Below are 27,030 nucleotides of genomic sequence, written 5' to 3'. Positions count from 1 at the left end.
GATCAGCCATGATCTCAAAATGGCGGTGCAGGCTCAAGGGGCTGAATGGTCTACTTCAGAAATGTCTATTGTCTATAACCATCCGTAGAGCATGCTATACAGCTTCCAATGTGTCAACATCTCTGATGCAATTACAAAGAAGGTATGAGAGCAGCTACGCTTCATTAAAAAAATTAAGGAGAATTGGTACATTTCCAAAGACTGTCGCAAATTTCTACAGATATACCATGAAGAGCATTCTTTGCATCAATGTCTGGTATGGAGGGGCCACTGCACAGGATCAGAAAAAGTTACAAGGGTTGTAAAGTCATGGGCACCGACCTCCCCAGCATTAAGGACATCTTCAAAAGATGATGCCTGAAAAAGGCAGCATCCATCATGAAGAACCCCCATCACCCAGGACATGCTCATTGCAATCATCATGGAAGAGGCACACGAGCCTGAAGACACTCACTCGACATTTCAGGAACAGCTTCTTCCCCTCCACCATCAGATTTCGGAATGGACAGTGAGCCCATGTACACTAATTCGGTATTTTTTGCTCTGTTTTTGCACTACTGAATTTAATTTTTAATACATTTTTTATTGTAATTTATAGGTTTTTATAAAATTATGTATTGCAATGTACTACAGGTGCAGAATAACAAATTTCACAATGTATGGGGATATTAAACCAGATTCTGATTCAGATTCTCCACCATCCCAGCAACCCGTTTCAGTACTTTCAAGGAACTATAGATGAACCTAAAATCCTGACAGGTTACTGCATGTGACCGACAGGTTGCTGTTGCACTGTATGTAACCGATGAGTTATTGTAAGTTTCATCCTTATTTGACTTTGTAAAATGTACAGTTTGACATGTCAGGATTAAATTCTATCTGCCAATGTTCTACTCAGCATTCCAGATGACTGACTTTCTGCTGTTGCCCAGACAATCTAGTTCCTGATTAACAACATCAATTTTCATGTCATAGCCAATAGAATCATTACTCTATGTTCATCAATCTATCACAAACAACCAAGGTCCCAATCAAAGCATTCCTCCACCACTACCTTCTGCTTCCCATTACAAAGACAATTGTGGATCCACTTAGCCTTGGATTCCATGTGCATTAACCTCTTAGCAATGAGAAACCTATTGATCTCTATCTTTAAATGCACTATATGACTATTAACTTGCTGTTTCACAAGATTGTTTCTATCAACCTCCCACCATTCTAAGGATACAGTTTACTCAGAGAGCAGTAATGAGTGCAACTCATGAACAAATGAGCAATTACACATGAACTTATTTATTTTAATACAACATTATAAACTTTTGTTAGGCATTTAAAGTCTCATGATACCATACCTTGTATGGGGATGACTCAATTCTTTCTCCAAACAACACTTGTCCCAAATTCTCTGAAGGCCGTTTCTCAGTATCATTCTGACAGAAGTCAAACCTTTGCAAAGATAAGAAAACAATTGTAAACACACATGGTAAAGCAAAAAAACACGCCAGGTTTTAACTTATCACAATGTGCACAAAGGAGTTCAACCCAGTCAAACATAAAGTGATGGTCCTTGGTAGGTCAAATGTAAAGAGACAGGAGATGTGGGGGAGCAAGTTTTTCTTCAGTATACAGCAAGTGGTGGGTGCCTGGAATGTTTAGTGGTAGAGGCAAAAACTTTAGTGTCTTTAAAGAGATATTTGGATAGGTACATGAATGTGAGGAAAATGGAAATATATGGGCATTGTGTCGGCAGAAAGGTTTAATTTAGTTGGCCATTTGATTAATAATTTATTTGGTTTAGCACAATATTGTGGACAGAAGGACCTGTTCCTGTGCTGTATTGTAATTTATGAAAGAACAATAGGCAATAGAAATCCTCTGATTTTTCCCAGTACAGAGCAGCTCTTAAAAGTACAGATTAGAAACAGAAATCATCAACAGCAAGGAAATTTTCAACCATGAAAATTGGAATAACAGCCAAAACAATCCTTTTAGAAATAAAAAGCAAACACAAGGAAATCTGCAGATGCTGGAAATTCAAGCAACACACACAAAAATGCTGGTGGAATTCAGCAGGCCAGGCAGCATCTACAGGAAGAAGCACTGTCGACGTTTTAGGCTGAGACCCTTCTTCAGGACTAACTGAAATAAAAGGTAGTAAGAGATATGAAAGTAGGAGGGGGAGGGGGAAATCCGAAATGATAGGAGAAGACCAGAGGGCGTGGGGTGAAGCCAAGAGCTGGAAGGGTGATTGGCAAAAGGGCTACAGAGCTGGAGAAGGGAAAGGATCATGGGACGGTAGGCCTAGGGAGAAAGAACGGTGGAGGGGAGCACCAGAGGGAGATAGAGAACAGGCAAAGAGTGATAGGCAGAGAGAGAGAAAAAAAAGGGGGAATAAATAAATTAGGGAGGGGGTAAGAAGCAGGGAGGGGCATTAACAGAAATTAGAGAAGTCAATGTTCATGCCATCAGGTTGGAGGCTACCCAAACGGTATATAAGGTGTTGTTCCTCCAACCTGAGTGTGGCTTCATCTTGACAGTAGAGGAGGCCATGGATAGACATACCAGAATGGGAATGGGACATGGAATTAAAATGTGTGGCCACTGGGAGATCCTGCTTTCTCTGGCGGACAGAGTGAAACGGAACGGTCTCCCAGTCTGCGTCGTTCAGCGAAATGGTCTCCCAGTTTGTGTCGCAGACTGCAGACTGGGAGACCATTCGCTGAACACCTACGCTCTGTCCGCCAGAGAAAGCAGGATCAAGGTCAGCAGGAGACGCTCATGGAGTGAGCACTGTTTCAGATTCGCTCCATAACCTTTACTTTTCTTAACCTATGATCACCCTTATTTAACTTACTTTTACCTACACCAAAAGATTCTTGCTACTTTTCTGGACTTATCTTTAAGAGTTTATTGTGAATTTTTGAAGAAATGAGTACAGAAATGGCTCTTAGATCTAAAGGGCGAGAACCTGGGAAGGATCCTAACGGGAACGGGAAGAAGAAAAAGTCTGATCCTAAGCGCACTGAGTTGACTTATGAAATATTATCGGAGGTTTTAAATGAAAAATTTGAAGAACAATGACAGATTTTAAACAAGATATAAAGGCTTTTCAAGATTATATGGATAAGACGGATTCAGTAGTTAACCAACAGGAAGTTCTAATCGCAACTTTGCAAGAGGATGCTCGGAAGCAAGACTTGATAATTGAAAAATTGGAGCAGAAATTACTTTCGACAATTAAACAGGTGGAAACACTTAAAGTCAAGAGTGTCAACTTTGAGAATCGGTCCAGAAGACAGAACTTATGCATACTTGGTCTCCCGGAAGGTATTGAACAAGGGGACCCCTCAAAGTACTTTACTCAACTTTTAAAGAATGCGTTCCCTTCTGTATTCCCAGACAGTCCTCTGTTACTTGATCGCGCTCACAGAATTATGCGTTGTTCACCAAGTGCTTCAGCTAAACGACCGGTTGTAATTGTCCAATTTCACTATGTGCATGTTAAAGAGCAACTTATTCATGTGGCTCAGCGTGTAGGGATGGTCAAATTTCAAGATCACAATTTTCGATTAGTGGAAGGTTTTAGTCCAGAAGTAATGAAGGCAAGGCTTCTCTTTATACCTCTGATGTCCAAATGTTATGAGAAAAATCTAAAACCTGCGCTCTTATACCCTGCGAAGCTCAGAATCTCGCCTCCCAATGCACCTCGGCATGTTTTCCTTTCTACATCTGAAGCAAGAAGCTTTCTGAATGAGAACTTCCCTACTGCTACAGATTCTCATCTCTAATAAATGAGTGATTTTGATCATGCAAGATGATTTTTGTTTCCAAAACCAGATTTTGTTTCTGGCTATTGGTGTAGGTTTACTCTATATTTTATACTCTAATTAAAGAGTTTTTTTGACATACTAATCTTTTTATTTTACTTACTTCAACTACTGTACTTTATCTTTGGTCATTATTATTAATCCTCCGAAGGTGAATTTTTTTTACTAAGATGGCGGTTTCTTCTCTAAAATATTTTTGGCTTTTTCTTTCGATTTCGACATTTTTTTTTTCTCTCGTCTTCTTCCTATAATGCATTTCTCATCACAGTTCAAATTTTTTTTGGTTTGTTTGGGTTTTAACCCGATTTATAAGTTACTAGTGATTATATTCTTTTTGTTTTTCTTACTATCAATTATATTAAGAAGTTTGGTTTTAGTATAGTGATTATTATTTCTTTAGAGTTTGGGTGGATCTTTTTTTTATCCTTTATATACGGAGTTGTCTTCTGCTGATATGGGGGTAGATTTAGTTTCATCTGTCCTCTTTCCCAGCCGTTTCCTGGCTGGGGTGGTCTTTTTTCCTCTTGGGTGGGGGGTGGTTTTTTTTTCTAAATCTTATGTTCCTTATATCAGTTTGTTTTAGTTTCTTCATTTGGGCTGATTTTAAACTACTAAAATGTCCGCGATGTCGTCACTTCCGGGTGCGCCCCTTATTTTTGTTCTTCTTTCGGGTGCATGAGTTCATAATTTGGTTAACCCTTTATAGATCAAAGGGTTGATTTCAGTAATATGGCTCAGACCATTAATTTTGTCTCTTGGAATACCAATGGCTTAAACCATCCAGTTAAATGGAAAAAGGTTTTCAAAGCATTCCAAAGACTTAATGCTCATATTATTTTTGTACAAGAAACTCATGTGAGGAAAGAGGACAATTATCACTTTTTTAGGTTTTGGGGGGGTCAACAGTACCATTCGAATTCGAATGCTGAAGTAAAGGGCGTTTCAATTTTTACTGACTCCTCTATTGCATTTGTCCAACATGATATCTTTTCGGATCTGAATGGTAGATTTTTGTTAATTACTGGCTTACTTTTTAACAAAAAGGTTGCTATGGTTAATGTTTATGCTCCAAATGTGGATTGTCCCGATTTTTTTAAGTCCTTATTTACTTCTCTACCTAATCTAAATGAATATAAGTTAATAATGGGTGGTGACTTTAATTGTTGTTTAAATCCTTTGTTGGACAAATCTATATCTAGTCAGACTTTACCTAATAAGTCAGCCACTTGTATGAACACTTTTTTGACTGATATTGGAATTTTTGATATTTGGAGATTTCGGCATTCTAAGGACAAAGAGTTTTCATTTTTCTCACGTTTATCATTCCTACTCAAGAATTGATTATTTTTTTATTGACTCTTGTTTTATTCCATCGGTAATTGGTTGTAATTATGATATTATAGCCATCTCTGACCATGCTCCATTAAAACTTTCTATTAAATTTACGGATACAGCTTTTAGTGCTAGACAATGGCGATTTGATTCTACCTTACTGCAAGATCCGGATTTTATTAAATTTATAAAGGAACAGATCGATTTCTTCTTTTCAACTAATTCCATGGATGATATTTCTTGCGGAACACTTTGGGGCACTTTTAAAGCATATATACGTGGACAGATTATCTCTTACTCTGTTGGTCTGAGAAAACGCATTAAGAAGGAAACTCTTTTATTGGTTGATAAGATTAAAGAGATTGACAAGAAATACTCGATTACTCCTAGTAAGGAGCTTTACAAACAAAGGGTTGAACTTCAAACGGAACGTAGTTTATTACTTACATCTTCGATTGAAAATCAATTAATGAAAACCAGATCTGATTTTTATATACATAGTGATAAATCAGGTAAACTGTTAGCTAGTCAATTGAAGAATGCTTTGGTTAAACGTCAAATTACTAAGATCCGTCAGCAGAATGGGGATCTGACAGTTAACCATGATGAGATAAACAAATAATTTCAAGATTTTTATACCTCTCTGTATCATTCCGAATTCCCTCATGATCATAATACCATGTGTGATTTTCTTGGGAAATTGAATTTTCCAAAATTATCATCAGATGATCTTTCAATATTAGAAACTCCTATTACTGATGCAGAAATTAAAGGGGTTATTTCCTCTATGAATTCTGGGAAAGCACCAGGTCCAGATGGGTATACAGTAGAATTTTTTAGATGTTTTTCCGCTACTCTTTCTCCTTGGTTATGCAGGGTTAGATTAGATTAGGCAATCTGCCTCAATCTTTTTATAGAGCTTCCATTTCTTTAATATTGAAGAAAGATAAAGACCCTACTGACTGTGCATCCTATAGACCAATATCTTTATTGAATGTAGATTCCAAGATCTTTTCCAAGTTACTGGCATCCAGGCTGGAGAAGGTATTACCCCAAATTATTTCAGAAGATCAAACTGGTTTTATTAAAAATCGCTATTCTTTTTTCAATGTTAGGAGATTATTGAATATTGTTTATACTCCTTCACATAGCACTTCAGAATGTGTCATTTCATTAGATGCGGAGAAAGCATTTGATAGAGTTGAATGGCCATACTTATTTAATGTGCTTGAGAAGTTTAATTTTAGTCCAACATTCATTTCCTGGATCAAACTGATATATCATACTCCAGTTGCCTCGGTGCTTACTAACAATCAAAGATTTCCCTTTTCTCATTTATTTTGGGGTACTAGACAAGGCTGTCCTCTTAGTCCATTATTATTTGATATTGCTTTAGAACCTTTGGCAATTGCTATCAGAGAATCACAGAACATTTTTGGCATTAATCGTGGGACAGATATACATAAGCTATCATTATATGCAGATGATTTATTATTATTTATTTCTGATCCTGAGAAATCCAATCCTGCAGTTATATCATTGTTGGCTCAATTTAGTGATTTTTCTGGGTATAAATTAAATCTTAATAAGAGTGAATTGTTTCCTTTAAATAGACAAGTTCCAATTTATGGAAATTTACCTTTTAAATTAGTTAATGACTCTTCTATTTACTTAGGGATCAAAATCACAAAAAACTATAAGGACTTATTTAAGGTTAATTTTTTACCCTTAATCGATCAGATTAAATGTTTGTTTACTAAGTGGTCGCCATTATCTTTATCTCTGATAGGTCAGATTAATGCTATTAAGATGGTTATTTTACTCAAGTTTTTATATATATTTCAAGCAGTACCAATTTTTATTCCGAAATCCTTTTTTGCTCATGTTGATTCAAAAATTTCCTCATATATATGGCAGAATAAAAATCCTAGATTAGGTAAAAAATATTTACAGAAGGCAAGGAAGGAAGGTGGATTGGAATTGCCTAATTTTATATTTTATTATTGGGCAGTTAATATCCAATAATTGATATGTTGGCTAAAGGATTGGGATATATCTTTTAGCCCTCATTGGGTGAACCTGGAAATTAAATCTCTACAAGGATTTGCACTGGGTTCTATTTTAGGGACTTCTCTTCCCTTTGCTCTTTCTAAATTGCCGAAACGAATTGACAAACCGATAGTTAAACATACTTTACGTATATGGTTTCAATTTTGGAAATTTTTTGGGTTGACTCAGTTTGTTTTAAATATTCCTATTGTATCCAATTGCTTTTTTTTTATCCTTCTATTATAGATCAAGCTTATTCTGCTTGGAAGACTAAAGGATTACTACGATTTTCCAATTTATTTTTGGATAATTGTTTTATGTCTTTTGAACAATTATCTAATAAATATAATTTGCCTAGATTTCATTTTTTTTAGATATTTACAGATTAGGAATTTCTTAAATACTGTACTTCCTACTTTTCCAAATTTTGTGTCTTCAGATATTTTGGAGAATTTGTTTAAACTAAATCCTTCTCAGAAACGGCTAATATCAAAACTTTACAATATAATTATGAAGATACGTTCAGAGCCCTTCTATAAGATTAAAAATGATTGGGAAAGAGAACTTAACCTTACTATCCCTATTGAGAATTGGGATAAAATTCTTCAATTAGTTAATACATCATCTATATGTGCTAAACATTCATTAATACAGTTTAAGGTTGTGCATAGGGCTCATATGTCCAAGGATAAATCGGCTCATTTTTATTCCTATATAAATCCTATTTGTGACAGATGTCATTCTGAGATAGCATCTTTAACTCATATGTTCTGGTCGTGTCCGCTTTTGAAAAAATATTGGAAAGACATTTTTGATATTATTTCTATGGTATTGAACATTGATTTACAACCTCATCCTATTACTGCAATTTTTGGTTTACCAATGATGGACTCACTCCATTTATCCTCTTCCGCTTGTCGAATGATTGCATTTCTTACATTAATGGCTAGAAGATCTATTCTGTTGAATTGGAAAGAAATTAATCCTCCTACCGTATTTCATTGGTTTTCTCAAACTATGTTATGTCTAAATTTAGAAAAAATTAAAAGTGTTGTATTTGATACTTCTATTAAATTTGAAAAGATATGGAGACCATTTATTCAATATTTTCATATGATTTAATATGACCCTGTTCCAAGCCTATTTGTTTTTCCAGTTTCGATTTTATATATGTTGAGAGGATCGGAGTTGACGACACTGATGATTTTGTATTTTTGTGAGATATTATAAACAGCCCTCTTTTTTCCATTTTTTCTTTTTCTCTTTTTTCTTTTTTTTCCTTATTAGTTATTAGACTATTAGATTAGTTTTTTGCATTTTTTTCTTTTTCTTTTTTCTGTTTTTTTAATATATATATTATGATATACCTAAGTTTTCCTTGTTTACTTGTAAATTGTATCGTCCATGATTTGGGAATACTCATTTATACCGTAACTATTGCTTATGTATTCTTTCATGTTCAGTTGAAATGTGTATGTTTGTAATCCCATTATCTATGTATCAATTTTATTTTGTTGATATTAATAATAATAATAATAATAATAAGATTGAAAAAGAGAACGCAGGATCTCCCAGTGGCCACACATTTTAATTCCACGTCCCATTCTAATATGTCTATCCATGGCCTTCTCTACCGTCAAAATGAAGCCACACTCAGGTTGGAGGAACTCCACCTTGTATACCATTTGGGTAGCCTCCAACCTGATGGCATAAACATTGACTTCTCTAACTTCTGTTATTGCCCCTCCTCCCCTTCTTACCCCACCCCTGATTTATTTTCTTACCCCCCCCACTTTTTTTTTCTCTCTCTGCCCATCACTCTTTGCCTGTTTTCCATCTCCCTCTGGTGCTCCCCTCCCCCATTCTTTCTCCCTAGGCCTCCCATCCCATGATCCTTTTCCTTCTCCAGCCGTGTTTCCCCTTTGCCAATCACCTTTCCAGCTCTTAGCTTCATCCCTCCCCCTCCTGTCTTCTCCTATCATTTCAGATTTCCTGCTTCCCCTCCTACTTTCAAATCTCTTACTATCTTTTATTTCAGTTAATCCTGACAAAGGGTCTCAGCCTGAAACGTCAACAGTGCTTCTTTCCATAGGTGCCTGGCCTGCTGTGTTCCACCAGCATTTTGTGTGCTGCTTTTAGGAATAAAGCTGGATTTCAAATCCAGTGTCACAGACTGTCAGGAAAGAGAAAACAGGAAAACCTAGAAATGCTCAGTAGGTCAGACAACAGAGGTGAAGAATTAAACAGTCAATGACCTTCCATCAGAATTGTATGATATACATTAGCTTGATGACATGGTCATAAATAAGATGCTCCACTGCTAAGAAATATATGTTCTCACCACTTAGATATAAATAGTACACATCAAGAAGGAAAACCTAGCTTTACTGAACACAAAGAAAATGACTTGTGTTATAAGTGAAGCGAAGGACTAGAGAAGAAAGAATCTGACAGGAAAGTATGGGAAAATGAGAAGAACGGATAGACTCCATGAGGGTGGGCCATAGGGGTGATAGGCAGGTGAGAAGAGTTAAGAGGCCGAAGTGTAGAATAGAAGAGAGGGGAGGGGCAAGGTGTATATAGATTTATATATATATATATATATATATATATATAAAAAGAGACAAAAAAAATTACCGCAAGTTGGAGAAATTGAAGCTCATGCCATCGGGTTGGAGGCTAACTGGAAGGAGTTTGCTCCTTTACCCTGAGAGTTGTCTCATCATAGAAGAGATGGCCATGCTCCCCACACAAGCAGCTTTTATTTCACTGTGTGGTCAACCTCAAAGCTCCCACAGATAAATTGCCCAGGAATACTGCACAATTCCCATGGTTCACAGTAAACCAGCAGAATATTCAGCCATAGGCACATCTGCACTGTTCAGTCTTCACCATCTACCCATCCTAAAAGACCTTGCTTGTTTCCAAGACTTGGTTTAATCTCTTACACAATGACAAGAAACTTCATGAATTGGTGTTTGATCAACTGAACTGATGCACGATGTCATTGACCTTTGAGCTCCATTCCAAATACAAACAACAAACTTCACAACAGATGTTAGTGATACGAGGCCTAATTCTGATTCAACACCCCACATTTAAACATTCTCAAAATAAGGAGTCAACCATTTAAGACAGAAAAAACATGAAAGTTTTGTAAGGTTTCTTGGGTCAAATGTGAATATGGTTTGAAGTTACCATTGGATCAGCTATGACCTTTACAAGTAAAACCAGCTCAAGACACTGAGGGCCTATTCCTGCTCATGACTGCATATTCATGTGAATAAAAAACAAAAGAGGTTGTCTCTTCACTGCCTCTGGAAATTAGGAATGACCAATATTAGTCATGCAACACAAAAAGCAGGCTCTCCATATCTGCATACAACATCTCCACTAATCCCATTCCCAGCCACAACCTTCTTTGCCACATAATTTCAAGGGCTTACCCAAACATTTCTTTTTGTCAGTGCCTTAAACACTACACTGCACTGCAATGAGAAGCCATCAATTTAATATTGCCACACAGACAATGAGTGGAGGAGTTTGGTGAAATTCTTTAACAGGGAATAGGGTCATATAAAGATTAACGTCGGGCACAATCCACATAAATACAGGCCCACTGGCTCTTTACAAATGTACTCACGCATCATATTCATATGGCAGAACAGATTCCACGGAGTCCAGTCTGTTCACAAATACTTCAATGCTTGACTGAAAAGAGAAAATAACACTATAAACACACTTTCAAAGCCACGGAAATCCTGTGATTAATGTTAGAAATTTCACTGCATCAAGCAGAAGAAACATTCTTTCCTATCATTATCTTTTAATATTTATGTTTGTGAGGTCATTCCTCATTTTCAAAAATCAGTGTAGGCCCAGTCTGCTTCTCCTTTGCTCATTGATTAGTTCTTTGCCTCTTTTTTTTCCTCTACCCAACCCAGAAATCCTCCAAAAGGATCACAACCTTGTTGTAGGGTTTGGAGGCTTGCATCACTCAATGTCCCAGAGAGCTATGCTGGCTGGAGTCAAGGCTTTATGCATTGGTAGGGCCCCCCATGCCAAACAGGTCAAAGGGTAGAGACCAAATGAAGAGTGGTCCACAAGTCCTCCAGTCTGGGGATTCAGCTCAGCGCCAACAATCCTGACTGGTAAAAAAAATGTTACAGAAACAGCAATGAAGAATCCTTCTACACCTGAGTGCAACAGTATTCCTGAGTCTCCACCTGGACTTGCATAAGCTAAAGGAATTTGAGGCTCTCAACATTAACACCTTTGGTGTAGACATGAGCATATGCACTGCCCCCACTTTCTGAAGTCAATGACACGCTCTCTTATTTTGCTGACCTTAAGTGAAAGGTTGTTGTTGTGACACCACGCCACTAGGCTCTCTATCTCCTTGTACTCCAACCATTTGTTTTTTGAGATATGGCTCACTGTAGCAGTATCATCTGCAAACCTGCAGATGAAGTTACAGCAGAATCAGGTCATGTAGTGGTGAGTGTACAAGGAGTTGAATATGGGCCTGAGGTTGTGATCAGTTTTTGAATAACTGTTAGGTCAAAAATTAGTCTTTTAAGTATAACTAAAAGCAATAGCAAAGCCTGTGAGTAAAAGCAACCGAAGTGTGTGGCAAATTAGATGGAATTGTCAGTCAAGAGGCAATAGAAAATATTTAAGGGAGTCTTATTGTACTATCTGTTATTGCAATTGGCTGAGCAGAAAATAAGAAGCTGCATAGAGTTCTGGACTCTGCCCAATATGTCACTTGCCACCATTGGTATTATCTACAGGAGGCTGTGTCTCATCAAGACAAAAACAACCAAAAATCACCACTATCAGAACCATGCTGTCTCTCCATAGCTACCATTGAAAGGTACAGAAGCCTGAATCCCCACACATCCAAGTACAAGAATAACAACACCCCTCCCACCATCTGTCAAACACCTAACAGTTTGTGTATAATTTATGTTTAGTTATGCTCCCTTGTGAATGCTCTTCATCTTACGCTACATTGCCTATGATGCTACAACTAAGTTTTGCATATCAACAAGGTCAAAGCAAAGAAAGAATTTCACAAGGAGAATCCATAATCCCTCGTCACCAAAAATGGTTCAAAGATGCATCAAAAAATTATAAAGGAAAGTAAAGTTAAAAACAAGTGGCAAACCAGAAGATTAGAAAGACTTGAAGATTTTAGGAAGGAAAATTGAAATGTGAGATAAAGCCAGATTTCAAATCATTCAATACCATGTGCACATTGAAACATATATTAACAATCAAAACAACTTAGTGATGTGCTGGGGGCAGCCCACAAGTGTCATGACACAAACTGCCACCAACATAGCATGCTCACAACATTGAGCAGAAATTCACAAGCAACAACAGTGAATGGCAGAGCAGGCTCAATAGACTAGATGGCCTACTCCTGCTTCAACTTCTTATGAAACTTTCCTCCTTCACAGACAGACAGACAGGTCTCCAAACCCAGGACAAGGCCACCTACAGGTCTTCACTTTCCAATGGACTCTCAGTCATCAGACCTCTGACTTCTGGACACACTGACCCAGGCCTTCAACCACTGGGCCACAACTTCCAGACTTGTTGACTTCAGTCATCAACCTTCAGGCTTCGATCTTCAGTATCAAATTCTGGACTCTGACCACAGAATCCCGAACTCCAGGACCTAAACTCCAAACTTGTGCGGCCTCTGACCTAGGCCCCTGCGGCATCACAGGCCCTTGCTCCTCCTGTCCACGTGAACCCCTGATCCCAAACTCTGTCGAGCTGGGTGGAGGCGAGGGTCATCTACCCTTGTCCACATGATCTGCTGACCCTGGTCATTGACTCCAGCCTGATTTCTAACTCCCCCTCATCCTTGACCCTAAACCCTAACCTGAGTTCCACATGCTGTCCCCAAAAACCATCCCTACAAACTTAAAAATCAGAACAGACATCACAGATCATGCCATCTTGACCAGAAGATTTCAACAGCTCCAATAGGAATCAGAACAGAAGATATCTGATATCAGAATCAGGTTAAATATCGTTAAATAGGTTAAATATGTTGTGAAATACATAGCAATGAAAAAACTATGAATTACAATAAGAAATACATTTTTAAAATTAAATAAGTAGTGCAAAGAGAGCAAAACATACATTTAGTGTCACACACACAAAATGCTGGTGGAATGCAGCAGGCCAGGTAGCATCTATAGGGAAAAGCACTGTTGACGTTTCGGGCCAAGGCCCTTCGTCAGGACTAACTGAAAGGAAAGATAGTAAGAGATTTGAAAGTAGGAGGGGGAGGGGAAAATGCGAAATGATAGGAGAAGACTGGAGGGGGTGGGGTGAAGCTGAGAGCTGGAAAGGTGATTGGCAAAAGGGATAGAGAGCTGTAGAAGGGAAAGAATCATGGGATGGGAGGCCCTGGGAGAAAGAAAGGGGGAGGGGAATACCAGAGGGAGATGGAGAACAGGCAGAGTGATGGGCAGAAAGAGAGCAAAAAAAAGGAGGGGGGAAAAAACTAAATATATCAGGGATGGGGTAAGAAGGGGAGGAGAGGCTTTAACAGAAGTTAATGTTCATGCCATCAGGTTGGAGGCTACCCAGCCGGTATATAAGGTGGTGTTCCTGCAACCTGAGTGTGGCTTCATCTTGACAGTAGAGGAAGCCATGGATAGACATATCAGAATGGGAATGGGACATGGAATTAAAATATGTGGCCACTGGGAGATCCTGCTTTCTCTGACGGACAGAGCGTAGGTGTTCAGCGAAACGGTCTCCCAGTCTGCGTCGGGTCTCACTAGTATACAAATGGCCACACCGGGAGCACCGGACGCAGTATACCACACCAGCCGACTCACAGGTGAAGTGTCGCCTCACCTGGAAGGACTGTCTGGGGCCCGGAATGGTGGTGAGGGAGGAAGTGTAAGGGTAGGTGCAGCACTTGTTCCGCTTACAAGGATAAGTGCCAGGAGGGAGATTGGTTGGAAGGAATGGGGGGAACGAGTGGACAAGGGAGTCGCGTAGGGAGTGATCCCTGCGGAAAACAGAAGGGGGGGGGAGGGAAAGATGTGTTCAGTAGTGGGATCCCATTGGAGGTGGATTTTATAGAGGAATACAAAATCCCACCACTGCCCGTAAGGAGTTGATACTTTCTGCGTTACCATATAGTTAGCAGTTTAATTGGTCATCGTAAGTTGTCCCGTGATTAGGCTAGGGTTAAATTGGGGGTAGTTGGACAATACGGCACGGAAAGCCAATTCCGCACCATATATCAATAAAATCCAATAAAAATTATGAGGAGTATAGATAGGATAAATTCAGTTAAGCTTTTTTGTCAGAGTTAGGGTGAGAATACAACTAGAGGTCATAGGTTAAGGGTGAAAGGTTAAATATTTAGAACATTGAAAACCTGCAGCAAAATACAGGCCCTTCAGCGCAAGATGCTGTGCCAAACATGTCCTTCCTTTATAAAGTACCCAGGGTTACATGTAGCCCTCTATTTTTCTGAGCTCCATATACCTATCCAGGAGTCTCTTAAAAGGCCCTATCATATCTGCCTCCACCACCATCGCCGGCAGCCCATTCCACACACTCACCACTGTGTAAAAAAAAACTTACCCCTGACATCTCCTCTGTACCTACTTCCAAGCACCTTTAAACTGTGCCCTCTCATGTTAGCCATTTCAGCCCTGAGAAAAAGCCTCTGACTATCTACAAAATCAATGCCCCTCATCATCTTATACACCTCTATCAGGTTACCTCTCATCCTCCATCACTCTAAGGAGAAAAGACCAAGTTCTCTCAATCTATTTTCATAAGACATGCTCCCCAATCCAGGCAACATCCTTGTAAATCTGCTCTGCACTCTCTCTATTGCATCCACATCCTTCTTGTTGTGAGGTGATCGGAACTGAGCACAGTACTCCAAGTCTCACCGCATGTTCCAACGACCATGGATTTGCCCCGGCCGTCGATCCTTGCCCCAGCAACCCAGGGCATATTGAAAACCCAGACTCCAGCACCATCACTGCATGTTCCAACGACTATGGACAGCTTCAAAGCGATTGCGCAACCACCGACTGCGACTCCAGCCCTGAACTCCAAGCCGGGTCTTCACATGTTGCGATTATGACTCCCGTCTCCCCTTCCCCCACTACCACTCTGCAATCCCCTCTCCCTCAGATCCCATTGTCAGCTCCTGGGCCCTCAGAGGCTCCATTTTCCTCTCACCCGAACCCTTCCCCCTCCACTGACACCATCAGCCTCTCTCCCCCCTCTGATCACATCTCTCATCCGTGCCGGATCTTTACCATTCCCTCCGACCTTCAACTCTCTGAGGCAGAGCGCTCTGTCCTCAGTAAGGGCCTCAGCTTTGTCCCCCTTCGCCCACACCTCAGTGAGTTCCGCGTACGCCATGACGCTGAACTCTTCTTCCGCCGGCTCTGTCTCCGAGCTTACTTCTTTGACAAGGACTCTCCTACAGCCGCCGATGACCCCTTCTCCCGTCTTCAACCTTCCTCCTCTTCATGGACACCCCGCTCTGGTCTTCTGCCTGCTCTGGATCTCTTTACTGCTAATTGCCAATGGGACATCAACCGTCTCGACTTCACCACACCCTGTTCCAATTCCAACCTCACTCCTTCCGAACACTCTGCTCTCCGCTCCCTCCGCACCAATCCCAACCTCCCTATAAAACCTGCTGATAAGGGCAGAGCTGTTGTTGTCTGGCGTACTGACCTCTACCTGGCCAAGGCACAGCGACAACTCTGATACCTCCACTTATTTACCCCTTGATCATGACCCCACTAAAGATCACCAGGCCATTGTCTCCGATACCATCACCAACCTTATCAGCTCTGGGGATCTCCCATCCACTGCCACCAACCTCATAGTTCCCACACCCCGCACTTCCCGTTTCTACCTCCTACCCAAGATCCACAAACCTGCCTGTCCAGGTAGACCTATTGTCTCAGCTTGCATCTGCCCCACCGAACTCATTTCTGCATGCCTGGACACTGTTTTATCCCTCTTCGTTCAATCTCTTCCCACCTATGTTCATGACACTTCTCACGCTTTGAATTTTTTCAATGATTTTAAGTTATCTGGCCCCCACCACCTTTATTTCACCATGGACGTCCAGTCCCTATATACCTCCATCCCCCACCAGGATGGTCTCAAAGCTCTTCGCTTCTTTTTGGATTCCAGACCAGACAAATTCCCCTCTACCACCACTCTCCTCCATCTAGCAGAATTAGTTCTTACTCTCAATAATTTCTCCTTTGGCTCCTCCCACTTCTTCCAAACCAAGGGTGTAGCCATGGGCACCCATATGGGTTCCAGTTATGCCTGTCTTTTTGTTGGCTTTGTGGAACAGTCCATGTTCCAAGTCTATACGGGTATCCGCCCCCCTCTTTTCCTTTGCTACATCGACGACTGCATTGGCGCTGCCTCCTGCACGCATGCTTTGCCTCCAACTTTCACCCTACCCTCAAATTTACCTGGTCCATTTCTGATACCTCCCCCCCCTTTCTTGATCTTTCTATCTCCATCTCTGGAGATGGCTTATCTACTGATATCTACTATAAGCCTACAGATTCTCACAGCTACCTGGACTATTCCTCTTCCCACCCTGTCTCTTGCAAAAATGTTATCCCCTTCTCACAATTCCTCCGTCTCTGCCGCATCTGCTCTCAGGATGAGGCTTTTCATTCCAGAACGAAGGAGATGTCTTCCTTTTTTAAACAAAGGGGTTTCCCTTCTTCCACCATCAACTCTGCTCTCAAACGCAACTCTCCCATTTCCCGCACATCTGCCCGCAACCCACTCGGGATAGGGTTCCCCTTTGCCTCACCTACCACCCCACCAGCCTCCAGGTCCAAAGTATAATTCTCCGTAACTTCTGCCACCTCCAACGGGATCCCACTACCCAGCACATCTTTCCCTCCCCCCCCTTTCCGCTCCCTACGCGACTCCCTTGTCCACTCGTTCCCCCCCCCCCACCCCATCCCTTCCAACCAATCTCCCTCCTGGCACTTATCCTTGTAAACGGAACAAGTGCTACACCTGCCCTTACACTTCCTCCCTCACCACCATTCAGGGCCCCAGACAGTCCTTCCAGGTGAGGCGACACTTCACCTGTGAGTCGGCTGGTGTGGTATACTGCGTCTGGTGCTCCCAGTGTGGCCTTTTATATATTGGTGAGACCCGACACAGACTGGGAGGCCGTTTCGCTGGAACACCTACGCTCGGTCCGCCAGAGAAAGCAGGATTTCCCAGTGGCCACACATTTTAATTCCACGTCCCATTCCGATATGTCTATCCATGGCCTCCTCGACTGTCAAAATGAATCCAAACTCAGGTTGGAGGAACACCACCTTATATACCAGCTGGGTAGCCTCCAACCTGATGGCATGAACATTGACTTCTCTAATTTCCGTTAATGCCCCTCCTCCCCTTTTTACCCCATCCTTGACATATTTAGTTGTTTTCCTGTTCATCTCCCTCTGGTGCTCCCCCCCCCCCCCTTTCTCCCTAGGCCTCTCGTCCCATGATCCTTTCCCTTCTCCAGCTCTGTATCACTTTTGCCAATCACCTTTCCAGCTCTTAGCTTCATCCCACCCCCTCCGGTCTTCAGCTATCATTTCACATTTCCCCCTCCCCCCACTACTTTCAAATCTCTTAGTATCTCTCCTTTCAGTTAGCCCTGACGAAGGGTCTCGGCCCAAAACGTCGACAGTGCTTTTCCTTATAGATGTTGCCTGGCCTGCTGTGTTCCATCAGCATTTTGTGTGTGTTGTTTGAATTTCCAGCATCTGCAGATTTCCTCGTGAGTACTCCAAGAGGGGTCTGACCAGGGTCCTATATATCTGTAACATAACTGGCTCTTAAACTCAATCCCATGGTTGATGAAGGCCAATGCATCATTTGCATTCTTAACCACAGTGTCAACCTGGGCAGCAGCTTTGAACGTCCTATGGACTCGGACTCCAAGATCTCTCTGATCCTCCACACTGTCAAAAGTCTTACCATTAATGCTATATTCTGCCATCATATTTGACCTACCAAAATGAACTACCTCACACTTAACTGGGTTCAACTCCAGCTGTCACTTCTCAGCCCAGTTTTACGTCCTATCAATGCCCCACTGTAACTTTCGACAGCCCTCCACAATATCCACAGAACCTCCAACCTTTGCGTCATCAGCAAACTTACTAACCCATCCTTCCACTACCTCTTCCAGGTCACTTATACAAATCACGAAGAGAAGGGCTCCCAGAACAGATCGCTGAGGCACACCACTGGTGACCGACCTCCATGCAGAATATGACACCTCTACAACCACTCTTTACCTTATGTGTGCAAGCCAATTCTGGATCCACAAAGCAAGGTCCACTTGGATACTATGCCTCCTTACTTCAAAATAATTGTAACATGAGGGAGAACTTCACTCAGAGGGCGATATGAGTGTGGAAGTGGTCGCTGCGAGTTTGATTTCAACATAGTAGACACGTTTGGGGAGGGGTATAGAAGGCTATGGTCTGGGTGTAGGTTGATGGCACTAGGCGAAATAATAGTTCGGCATGGACTGAGTGGGCCGAAGGACTTGCTCTTGTGCTGTAGAGCTCTATGACTGTCAAGGTATCATCGCTTCTGTCTTGAGATGGTGTTTCAACTGGTTGATGCACCTGCAAGGACCTCCAAGTCTCCTCGGACATCTGAGTGGATACTGGGCACGGGAAATAATGTCAGAAAACGCTGGAAACACTCAGTGGGTCGGGCAGCGGATATTGTGGGGGGGGGGGGGAGGGGAGTCTGCGTTGCTCTCCAGAGGTTTGCTGTCCTGCTGAACATCGATTCTCCTCCCCATGACACCACCAACTGTGGTCGCAGTACTCGCCGTCTGCCCCGTTTCTTCACGCCGAGTGTCGGGTGCGGGGCAGCCCAGGCCCTGGGGCCCGGGGCCGAGATCCCTGGCGCAGGCAGCAGCCACCGGCCCGCCAGCCCTTCCTTACCTTACACGTCTCTGTCTCCTCATCCTTCTGACAGAAGCTGACAGGTGCCAGGCCAGGCAGGTAGAAGGCAGTGGAGAGCGGCAGCAAGACGAACATCAACAACCGACAATTGGAGGCCTCCATGGTACGGGCCAGGGCGAGGCGGCGGGAGATGGGAGCAGTGCGCGGTGTCTTCTGGGTGGCTGTGGCGTCCGCACGACCCGCCCTCCGGCAGCTATGGCAACCAGTCGCCGTGGTAACGGCGGCCGGGACGCCTAGGCCCGCGACTTGTCCGGCGCGCCGCACGGTCTGAGGCAGATACACCAGGCGGCCCGATGAGAAGATCAACCAACAAATGGCGGCAAAAGCGGATGAGAAGGACGAACGGCGGGTGGTTGGTGACGACAAGGGCCGTGGCGCCCGGAATTTGCAACAGCCTTCACTGAGGAGAATCCTGCCGGAGTTTCAGCAAATAGACTCAAGGTTTATATCACTGACTTGGAGGACCTCGTATTTGTTGTCCTGCAGTAGCAGTGCGATTCAAAGACATAAATTACAAAATAAATCAGTGCATAAATCATGATAGTGTGAGAGAACTATGGTTGATAAGAGTCGTGCAATATCTAGTCAAGATGATGATTGTGTGGATAGTCAGAGGCTTTTTCCCGGGGCTGAAATGGTTTCCACAAGAGGACACAGGTTTAAGGTGCTGGGGAGCAGGTACAGAGGAGATGTCAGAGGTAAGTTTTTTACTCAGAGAGTGGTGAGTGCGTGGAATGGGCTGCCGGCAACGGTGGTGGAGGCGGATACGATAGGGTCTTTTAAGAGACTCCTGGACGGGTACATGGAGCTTTGAAAAATAGAGGGCTATCCGCTAGGGAAAATCTAGGCAGTTTCTCGAGTAGGTTACGTGGTCGGCATAACATTGTGGGCCGAAGGGCCTGTAATGTGCTGTAAATCTCTATGTTCTATGTAAGAAAGAAGCGTATTTAAATTTAGGAAGCAAGGTGCCGACTAGAAATTTACAAGGTAGCCAGGAAGGAGCTGGAGAATGGACTTAGGAGAGCTAGAATTGGGCATGAGAAGGCCTTGGCGAATAGGATTAAAGAAAACCCAAGGATTTCTACACCTATGTGAAGAATAGTAGGATGACTAGAGTGAGCTAAGAAGCTGCTACAAGGGTGACCTACAGGTTAGCGGAGAGAAAGAGTGCCTTACACCTCCTTTAGGTAGAAACATATCTCCACCCCTCCACACATGATGTTGTGTAATAAGGTTCTCCATGGTGGGCTCATTCAGAAAGTCAGGAGGCATGGATCAAGGGAAACTTGGCTGAGTGGATTCAGGATTGGCTTTCCATAGAAGGCAGAAGGTGGTAGTAGATGGAGCACATTCTGCCTGGTGGTTGGTGACTTGTGGTGTTCCACAAAGATCAAAGGTTACATTGATAAGATACAGAGGTGGGTGGAGTTGTTGATTGTGTAGAAGTTCATTGTAGGTTACAATTTGACATAAGGAGAAGATGATTGTGGTCTTTTTCAGGGATAGGGGAGTCTAAAACTCAAGGGCATTGGTTTAAGGTGAGATGAGAAATATTTAAAGGCACTCTGAGAGGCAAGTCGGAATTTCCACACAGAAGGTGGTGGTTCGATGGAACAAAGTGCCAGAGGAGGTTGCAGAGACAGGTTCAAGCATAGTGTTTAAAAATATTGAGACAGGCACATGGATAGGAAAGAAATAGAGGGATATGAGCAAAATGCAGGAAAATGGGATGAAACTCAATATGCTTCTAATTTCTTAGATGTTTGCGTAGATTCAGCATGTCATCTAAAACTTTAACAAACTTCCATAGATACACAGTGGAGAGGTAGAGAATATCCTGACTGATTGTATATCAGCCTGGTATGGAAACACCAATGCCCTAGAATGGAAAAGCCTTTAAAAAGTGGTGGACACAGCCCAGCCCATCACCCCCTTCCCACCCCCCTCTCCATTGAGTCCATCTACAAGGAGTGCTGCCTCGAGAAAGTGGCATCCATCGTCAAGGACCCATCATCCAGGCCATGCTCTCTTCTCACTACTGCTATTGGGAAGGAGTATAAGAGTCTGAAGTCCCACACCACCAGGTTCAGGAACAGTACTAAGGCCTCGATCAGACTCCTGAACCAGCATAGATAACTTCACTTAATTCAGCTCTGAACTGATTCCACAACAATGGCTATTGTGGATTGTCCTATCTGTAATAACAGGTCAGTCATAATATAATTTGTAGTGCTTTGACTCTAAAACTGGATGAGGCTTGTATTTATGGTAAGGTATGATGTCTTTTATGAGTTTGTGTATTAAAGCAAGATTTTGCTCTTTGCCATTTGATTGTGCCTGTGTAAATAATCAGATTATGTTAAACTGCTACAGGATCCTGTATTGTGTTGGATTGTTTTTGGTCTCTCTTGGCATTTTCTGCATTTATCATCTTGAATTTGTTGGTCTTTTATTTTGTATTTTTGATCGTATTTTGTATTAACCACCTGATCCTGTCATAATAAAAGATAAACTGTGCAAATACAATAGTAAATATTATTGTTTTTGCAGTTTGTCTTTTTTTGTACATTGGCTGTTTCTCTGTCCTATGCGCAGTTTTTCATTGATTATATTGTTTTCCTTTGTATCAACTTTGTTGTTGTTGTTGTTCGTCCTTCGGAGTCGAAGACGACCACGACTTCTGTCAGGTGGAGGGTTTGTGACCGTGGGTCCGGAGGTGACTGGTGAGGCCAATCTGGGCCCTGAATGCTCGCCCACACGTGGGACACATGAGGGTAGGTGCTGGAGTGGAAGTGGAGGTAGCTCGAGCCCTGCGCACGGCGCGTTTCCTCTGAGCCTCTGCGGTGCGTCTGATTTCTGCTGCATACGCTCCTTTAATGGTCCTGCTCCACCAGGTTGGGCGGTCCAGAGCAAGCGATTCCCAGATACTGGGATTGATGTTGAGGTCTTTGAGGGACACTTTGAGGCAGTCTTTGAAACGTTTCTTCTGCCCTCCAACTGCGTGCTTGCCCTGGCTCAGCTCTCCATACAGCAGCTGTTTTGGTAGCCGACTGTCAGACATGCTGACAACATGGCCAGCCCATCTGACTTGGGCTTTCTGTAGGAGGGTGTAGACACTGTGGTTGCTAGCCTGCTCCAGGACCTCCGTGTCTGGGACTTTGTCCTGCCATCGTACATGGAGAAGTCTGCGGAGGCAGCTCAAGTGGAAGTGGTTGAGCTGTTTAGCGTGTCTGCTGTAGATAGTCCAGGTCTCGCTGGCATAGAGGAGGGTGGTGAGAACCACTGCTTGGTAGACCTTCAGCGTGGTGGTAAGGCTGAGTCCTCTCCGCTCCCATACATTCTCATGGAGTCTCCCAAAGGCAGCACTGGCTTTGGCAATTCTGTTGCTGATCTCTGCATCTATGTTCACCGCTCGTGATAGAGTACTGCTCAGATAAGTAAAGCTGTCAACTGCCAGTAGCTTCTGCCCCTTTACTGTGATGTGTGGTTCCTGGTAGGGCTTTCCAGGTGCCAGCTGGTATATAACTTTGGTCTTTTTGGTGCTGATTGTAAGCGCAAAGTTGTCACAGGCTCGTGAGAAGCAGTCCAGTTCTCGCTGCATCTTCTGCTCTGTGCTGGCATTGAGGGCGCAATCATCAGTGAATAAGAGGTCTCTGACAACGGCCTCCTTTACCCTTGCAACAGCCTGTAGACGCCGGAGGTTGAATAGCCCACCACCAGTCCTGTATCTGACGTGTATACCATCTTGACAATCGCAGAAGGCATCATTCAGCATAGCAGAGAAGACCATGCAAAAGAGTGTAGGGGCGAGAATGCATTCTTGCTTCACACCGTTCGTCACTGGGAAGGCTTCTGACTCGTCACCATCATGCCATTGTAGAACTGCCAAACAATCGTGATGAACCTGCTAGGGCAGCCAAACTTCTCCATTATCTTCCATAAGCCATTCCTGCTGACCGTATCAAATGCCTTGGTCAGATCGACGAAGGTCATAAAGAGGTCGCTGTGCTGCTCTTGACATTTTTCCTGGAGTTGGCGTGCAGCAAATATCATGTCGACAGTTCCACGCTCTGCACGGAAGCCACTTGCTCAAGGTGTTGGAGAAGGCGATTAAGCAGGACGCGAGCCAAGATCTTTCCAGCTATGGACAGGAGGGAGATGCCTCGGTGATTGTCACAAGACTGGCTGTTGCCTTTCCTCTTGTAGATGTGGACTATGCTGGCATCTTTCAACTGTTGTGGGACCTTTCCTTCATTCCACATAGACTGGAAGAGCTCAGTCAGCTTCTACATCATGAATGGGCCTCCTGCTTTGTAGACTTCAGCAGGGATTGCATCTGATCCTGGTGCTTTGCTACCAGAAAGTTGCCTGATGGCTTTTCTGACTTCTTCTGTGGGGGAGGTTGTCAAGGTCCAGGTTGATCTCCACCTGAGGTAGGCGAGCAATGGCCTCATCATTGATTTCGGCAGGGTGGTTGAGGACCTGGTTGAAGTGTTCAACCCATCTCTCCAAAATCTGCTTTTTCTCTGTCAGCAGCCGAGTCCTATCTGCACTGAGGAGGGGAGAGGAGCCAGAGGACTGAGGTCCATACATAGCCTTCAAAGCGTCGTAGAAACGCTTGGTGTCGTGACTGTCTGCGTAGCCCTGGATCTCATCGGCCTTATTGCTGAACCAGACATCCTGCATCTCACGGAGTTTCTTCTGCATTTTCCGTCTTGCACTGGCGAAGCATCTATCTTTGCTTGTGAAGTGGGATCATTCTGGTGCGCTCTGAACAGTTGGTATTCCTCTGACAACAGTGCCTGTATCTCCTCGTCGTTCTCATCGAACCAGTCTTGATGTCTATGGATTGCTGGTCCGAGGTGTTCGAGAGTGGTAGAGTAAACTGCATCTCTGAAAGCCGTCCACTGCTCTTCAATGCTGGTGTGGTCATCCTGGGGTATGTCAAGCAGCCGGCTATCTAGGTCTTCACAAAATTCTTCTGCAACTACGCTGCCCTTCAGCTTGGAGACATTGAGCCTCTTTGCAGTTTTCTGACCTTGGGGTCTTCTCACAGGCAGGATGCGAAGAATCAACTTTGATTGCCTACAAGAAATGAATCTCAGGGCAATATATGGCGGCATTTACTCTGTGTGCTATGAAAATATATTTACTTTGTACTTTGATTCCTAGCTGGAGCAATTTCAGGATTTGTCTGGTAGAATAGATGAGAGAAAAGTATGGATGTAGTCTTTTTGGGTTCTCGGAAGACTTTTGATAGGGTCTGACACAAGAAGTTGCTGAACAGAGTTAAGAGCATATGGAATTTAGGATAATATACTAGTGCACACTGGGCTTGATTAAAAGATAGAAATCGAAAAATAGGAAAAGCATGCCTTCAGGTTGACATACTGTGACTAACAAGTACCACAGGATTAAGAGGCTTCAGTCCCAAATCCTGCAATTTGTATCATTGCTTTGGTCAAGGAGGACAGATGTAACTTTTCAAGGATTGCTGACATTTGAAACAAAGTGGGAATGTGGTTGTAGAGTCACAGAAAGTACAGCGCAGAAACAGGCCCTTCAGGCCATCTATTCATGCCAAAACCATTTAAACTGTCTACTATTGGCCAACACTGGGACAGTAGCCATCCATACCCCTACTCTACATGTACTTATCCAAACTGCTCTTAAATATTAAAATTGAGCTCGCATGCACACAGCTCATTCCACACTCTCACAACCCTCTGAGTGAAGAAGTTTCCCTTCATGTTCCCCTTAAACTTATCACCTGTCACTCTTAACCCATGACCTCTGGTTGTAGTCCCACCCAGCCCCAGTTGAAAAAGCCTTCTTGCATTTACTCTATCTATACCCCTATCAAATCTGCTCTCTCTAAAGAATACAATTCTAACCTGTTCAATCTTTCCTTATAACTCAGTGTAACTATACTGGTCCAATGAAATAACGGCCACGCATCATACAGATGTCCTTGAAGATTTATTTTTATCTCTCTTTCTCTTTCTTGAACAGACACCATGAAAACTACAAGTAAACAAAGGAAATAAAAGGTTTGAAGCATACATCTCTCAGTCTTTTAAAGTCTGTCAAGCTAGTGTCCACTGATAAACAGGCCCAAAACGCATTAGCACAACGGAAGCGTGCTGACGTATTGCTCCGGGGGTTGATTCCTAATGGTTTTTTTTCTTTTTTTTGTAGTTAGTGGGTCTTTTTTTTCTTAGGTGAGGCTCTTTTTTTTCCTTCTTTCCCTTACGTAATTTTTTTTTTCATTTTTATATATTACGATCAGTTTTTATTTTCTTCAGCTTTATTAATTGTATATATATTAACTTGTTGAAGTTTTGCATCATCATATAGCTGGAGAAGACTATTTACCAATAAAAAGATTCTAAAAATGAAAATAGAAGTGTGCTGAAGTCAAATAAAATCACTGAAAATGTATCACACTGTCCATGTAAGGCACATCAACAACATTATACACAATACAAAACAAATGAAAACAATTACTGTGTGTGCCTCTTGGACCACATGTAGAATATGGTTATTTTGGCCTTGTGTCTTTCTCTGCATCCATGTTGGTTCTGACGCATAATGCCACAGTCATACTCTTATTAAACTCTGGTCATGTGACCTGTTACACTCTACATTAAATAAAACCTTACATAAAAATCACAAAATTCTCAAACAATATTTTAAGGTGAAATGTTTTTAAATAATTTTTTATCAATGTTACCTTTTTAACATCTTATTTATTACATATTTAATCTTTTTTATTTTTTTATGGCTGTATGAACTCAAACCATAAGAACCATTAAAAACCATAAGAAAACCACAAAAATTAATACAATTATTTATGAAGGCCAATGTGCCAAAAGCTTTCTTTATGACCCTATCTACATGTAATGTAAATTTTGGCAAATTATAGACCTGTATTCCCAGAACCCTTTGTTCTACCACACTCACTGTTCACTGTGTAAGATCTACCCTGGCTGGTCCTAATAAAGTGCAACACCTCACACTTGTCTGCATTCAATTCCATCTGCTACTTTTCCAGCTGATGCAGATCCCTCTGCAATCCATGATAGCCTTCCTCTGTGTCCACTACACCCTTCATCTTGGTATCATCTGCAAATGTGCTGATCCAGTTAACTGCATTATCATCCAGGTCATTGATATAGTTTATAAAAGAACAAAGGACCCAGCACCAATCCCTATGGCACACCACTGGTCACAGGTCTCCAGACAAAGAGGAAACCCCCTACAACCACACTCTGGCTACTCCCACAAAGTCAATGTCTAATCCAATTTACTACCTCATCTTGAATGCCGAGCGACTGACCAAGGGATTGAATTCAAGAGCAGGGAGATCATGCTGCAACTATACAGGGTACTGGTGAGGCTGCACCTGGAGTACTGTGTGCAGTTCTGGTCTCCATTCTTGAAGGATATACTGGCTTTGGAAGCAGTGCAGAGGATGATTCCAGGGATGAAGGGGTTAACCTATGAGGAGAGATTGAGTCTCCTGGGACTATACACTCTGTAGTTCAGAAGAATGAGAGGGGATCTAATAGAAACATACAAAATTTTGAAAGAGATTGTTAAGATAAAAATAGGAAAGTTGTTTCCATTGGTAGATGAGACTAGAACTAGGGGACATTGCCTCAAGATTCAGGGGAAAAGATTTAGGACAGAGATGAGGAGAAACTGTTTTTCCCAGAGAGTGGTGAATGTGTGGAATTCTATGCCCAGGGCAGCAGTAAAGTCCATGTAGACAACATCCA

General features: G+C 42.5%; 1 protein-coding gene across 1 annotated transcript in view; it reads right to left on the bottom strand.

Moving 5' to 3' along the window:
- LOC132397897 (transmembrane 9 superfamily member 2-like) overlaps positions 1–19,422 on the bottom strand; it is a 91,098-nt gene extending 71,676 nt beyond the window's left edge. Inside the window, exons 1-3 of the mRNA XM_059976681.1 lie at positions 19,229–19,422; positions 10,852–10,919; positions 1,353–1,446 (exon numbers count right to left, since the gene is read on the bottom strand). Coding sequence (XP_059832664.1) covers positions 1,353–1,446; positions 10,852–10,919; positions 19,229–19,351 — 285 coding nt within the window. The 5' untranslated portion in view covers positions 19,352–19,422. The remainder of the gene's footprint in view (positions 1–1,352; positions 1,447–10,851; positions 10,920–19,228) is intronic.
- Positions 19,423–27,030: the final 7,608 nt, after the last annotated feature.

This window comes from Hypanus sabinus, chromosome 8, assembly GCF_030144855.1.
Source record: "Hypanus sabinus isolate sHypSab1 chromosome 8, sHypSab1.hap1, whole genome shotgun sequence".
NCBI classification, from domain to species: Eukaryota; Metazoa; Chordata; class Chondrichthyes; order Myliobatiformes; family Dasyatidae; genus Hypanus; species Hypanus sabinus.
This window is presented reverse-complemented; position numbering and strand designations above follow the sequence as displayed.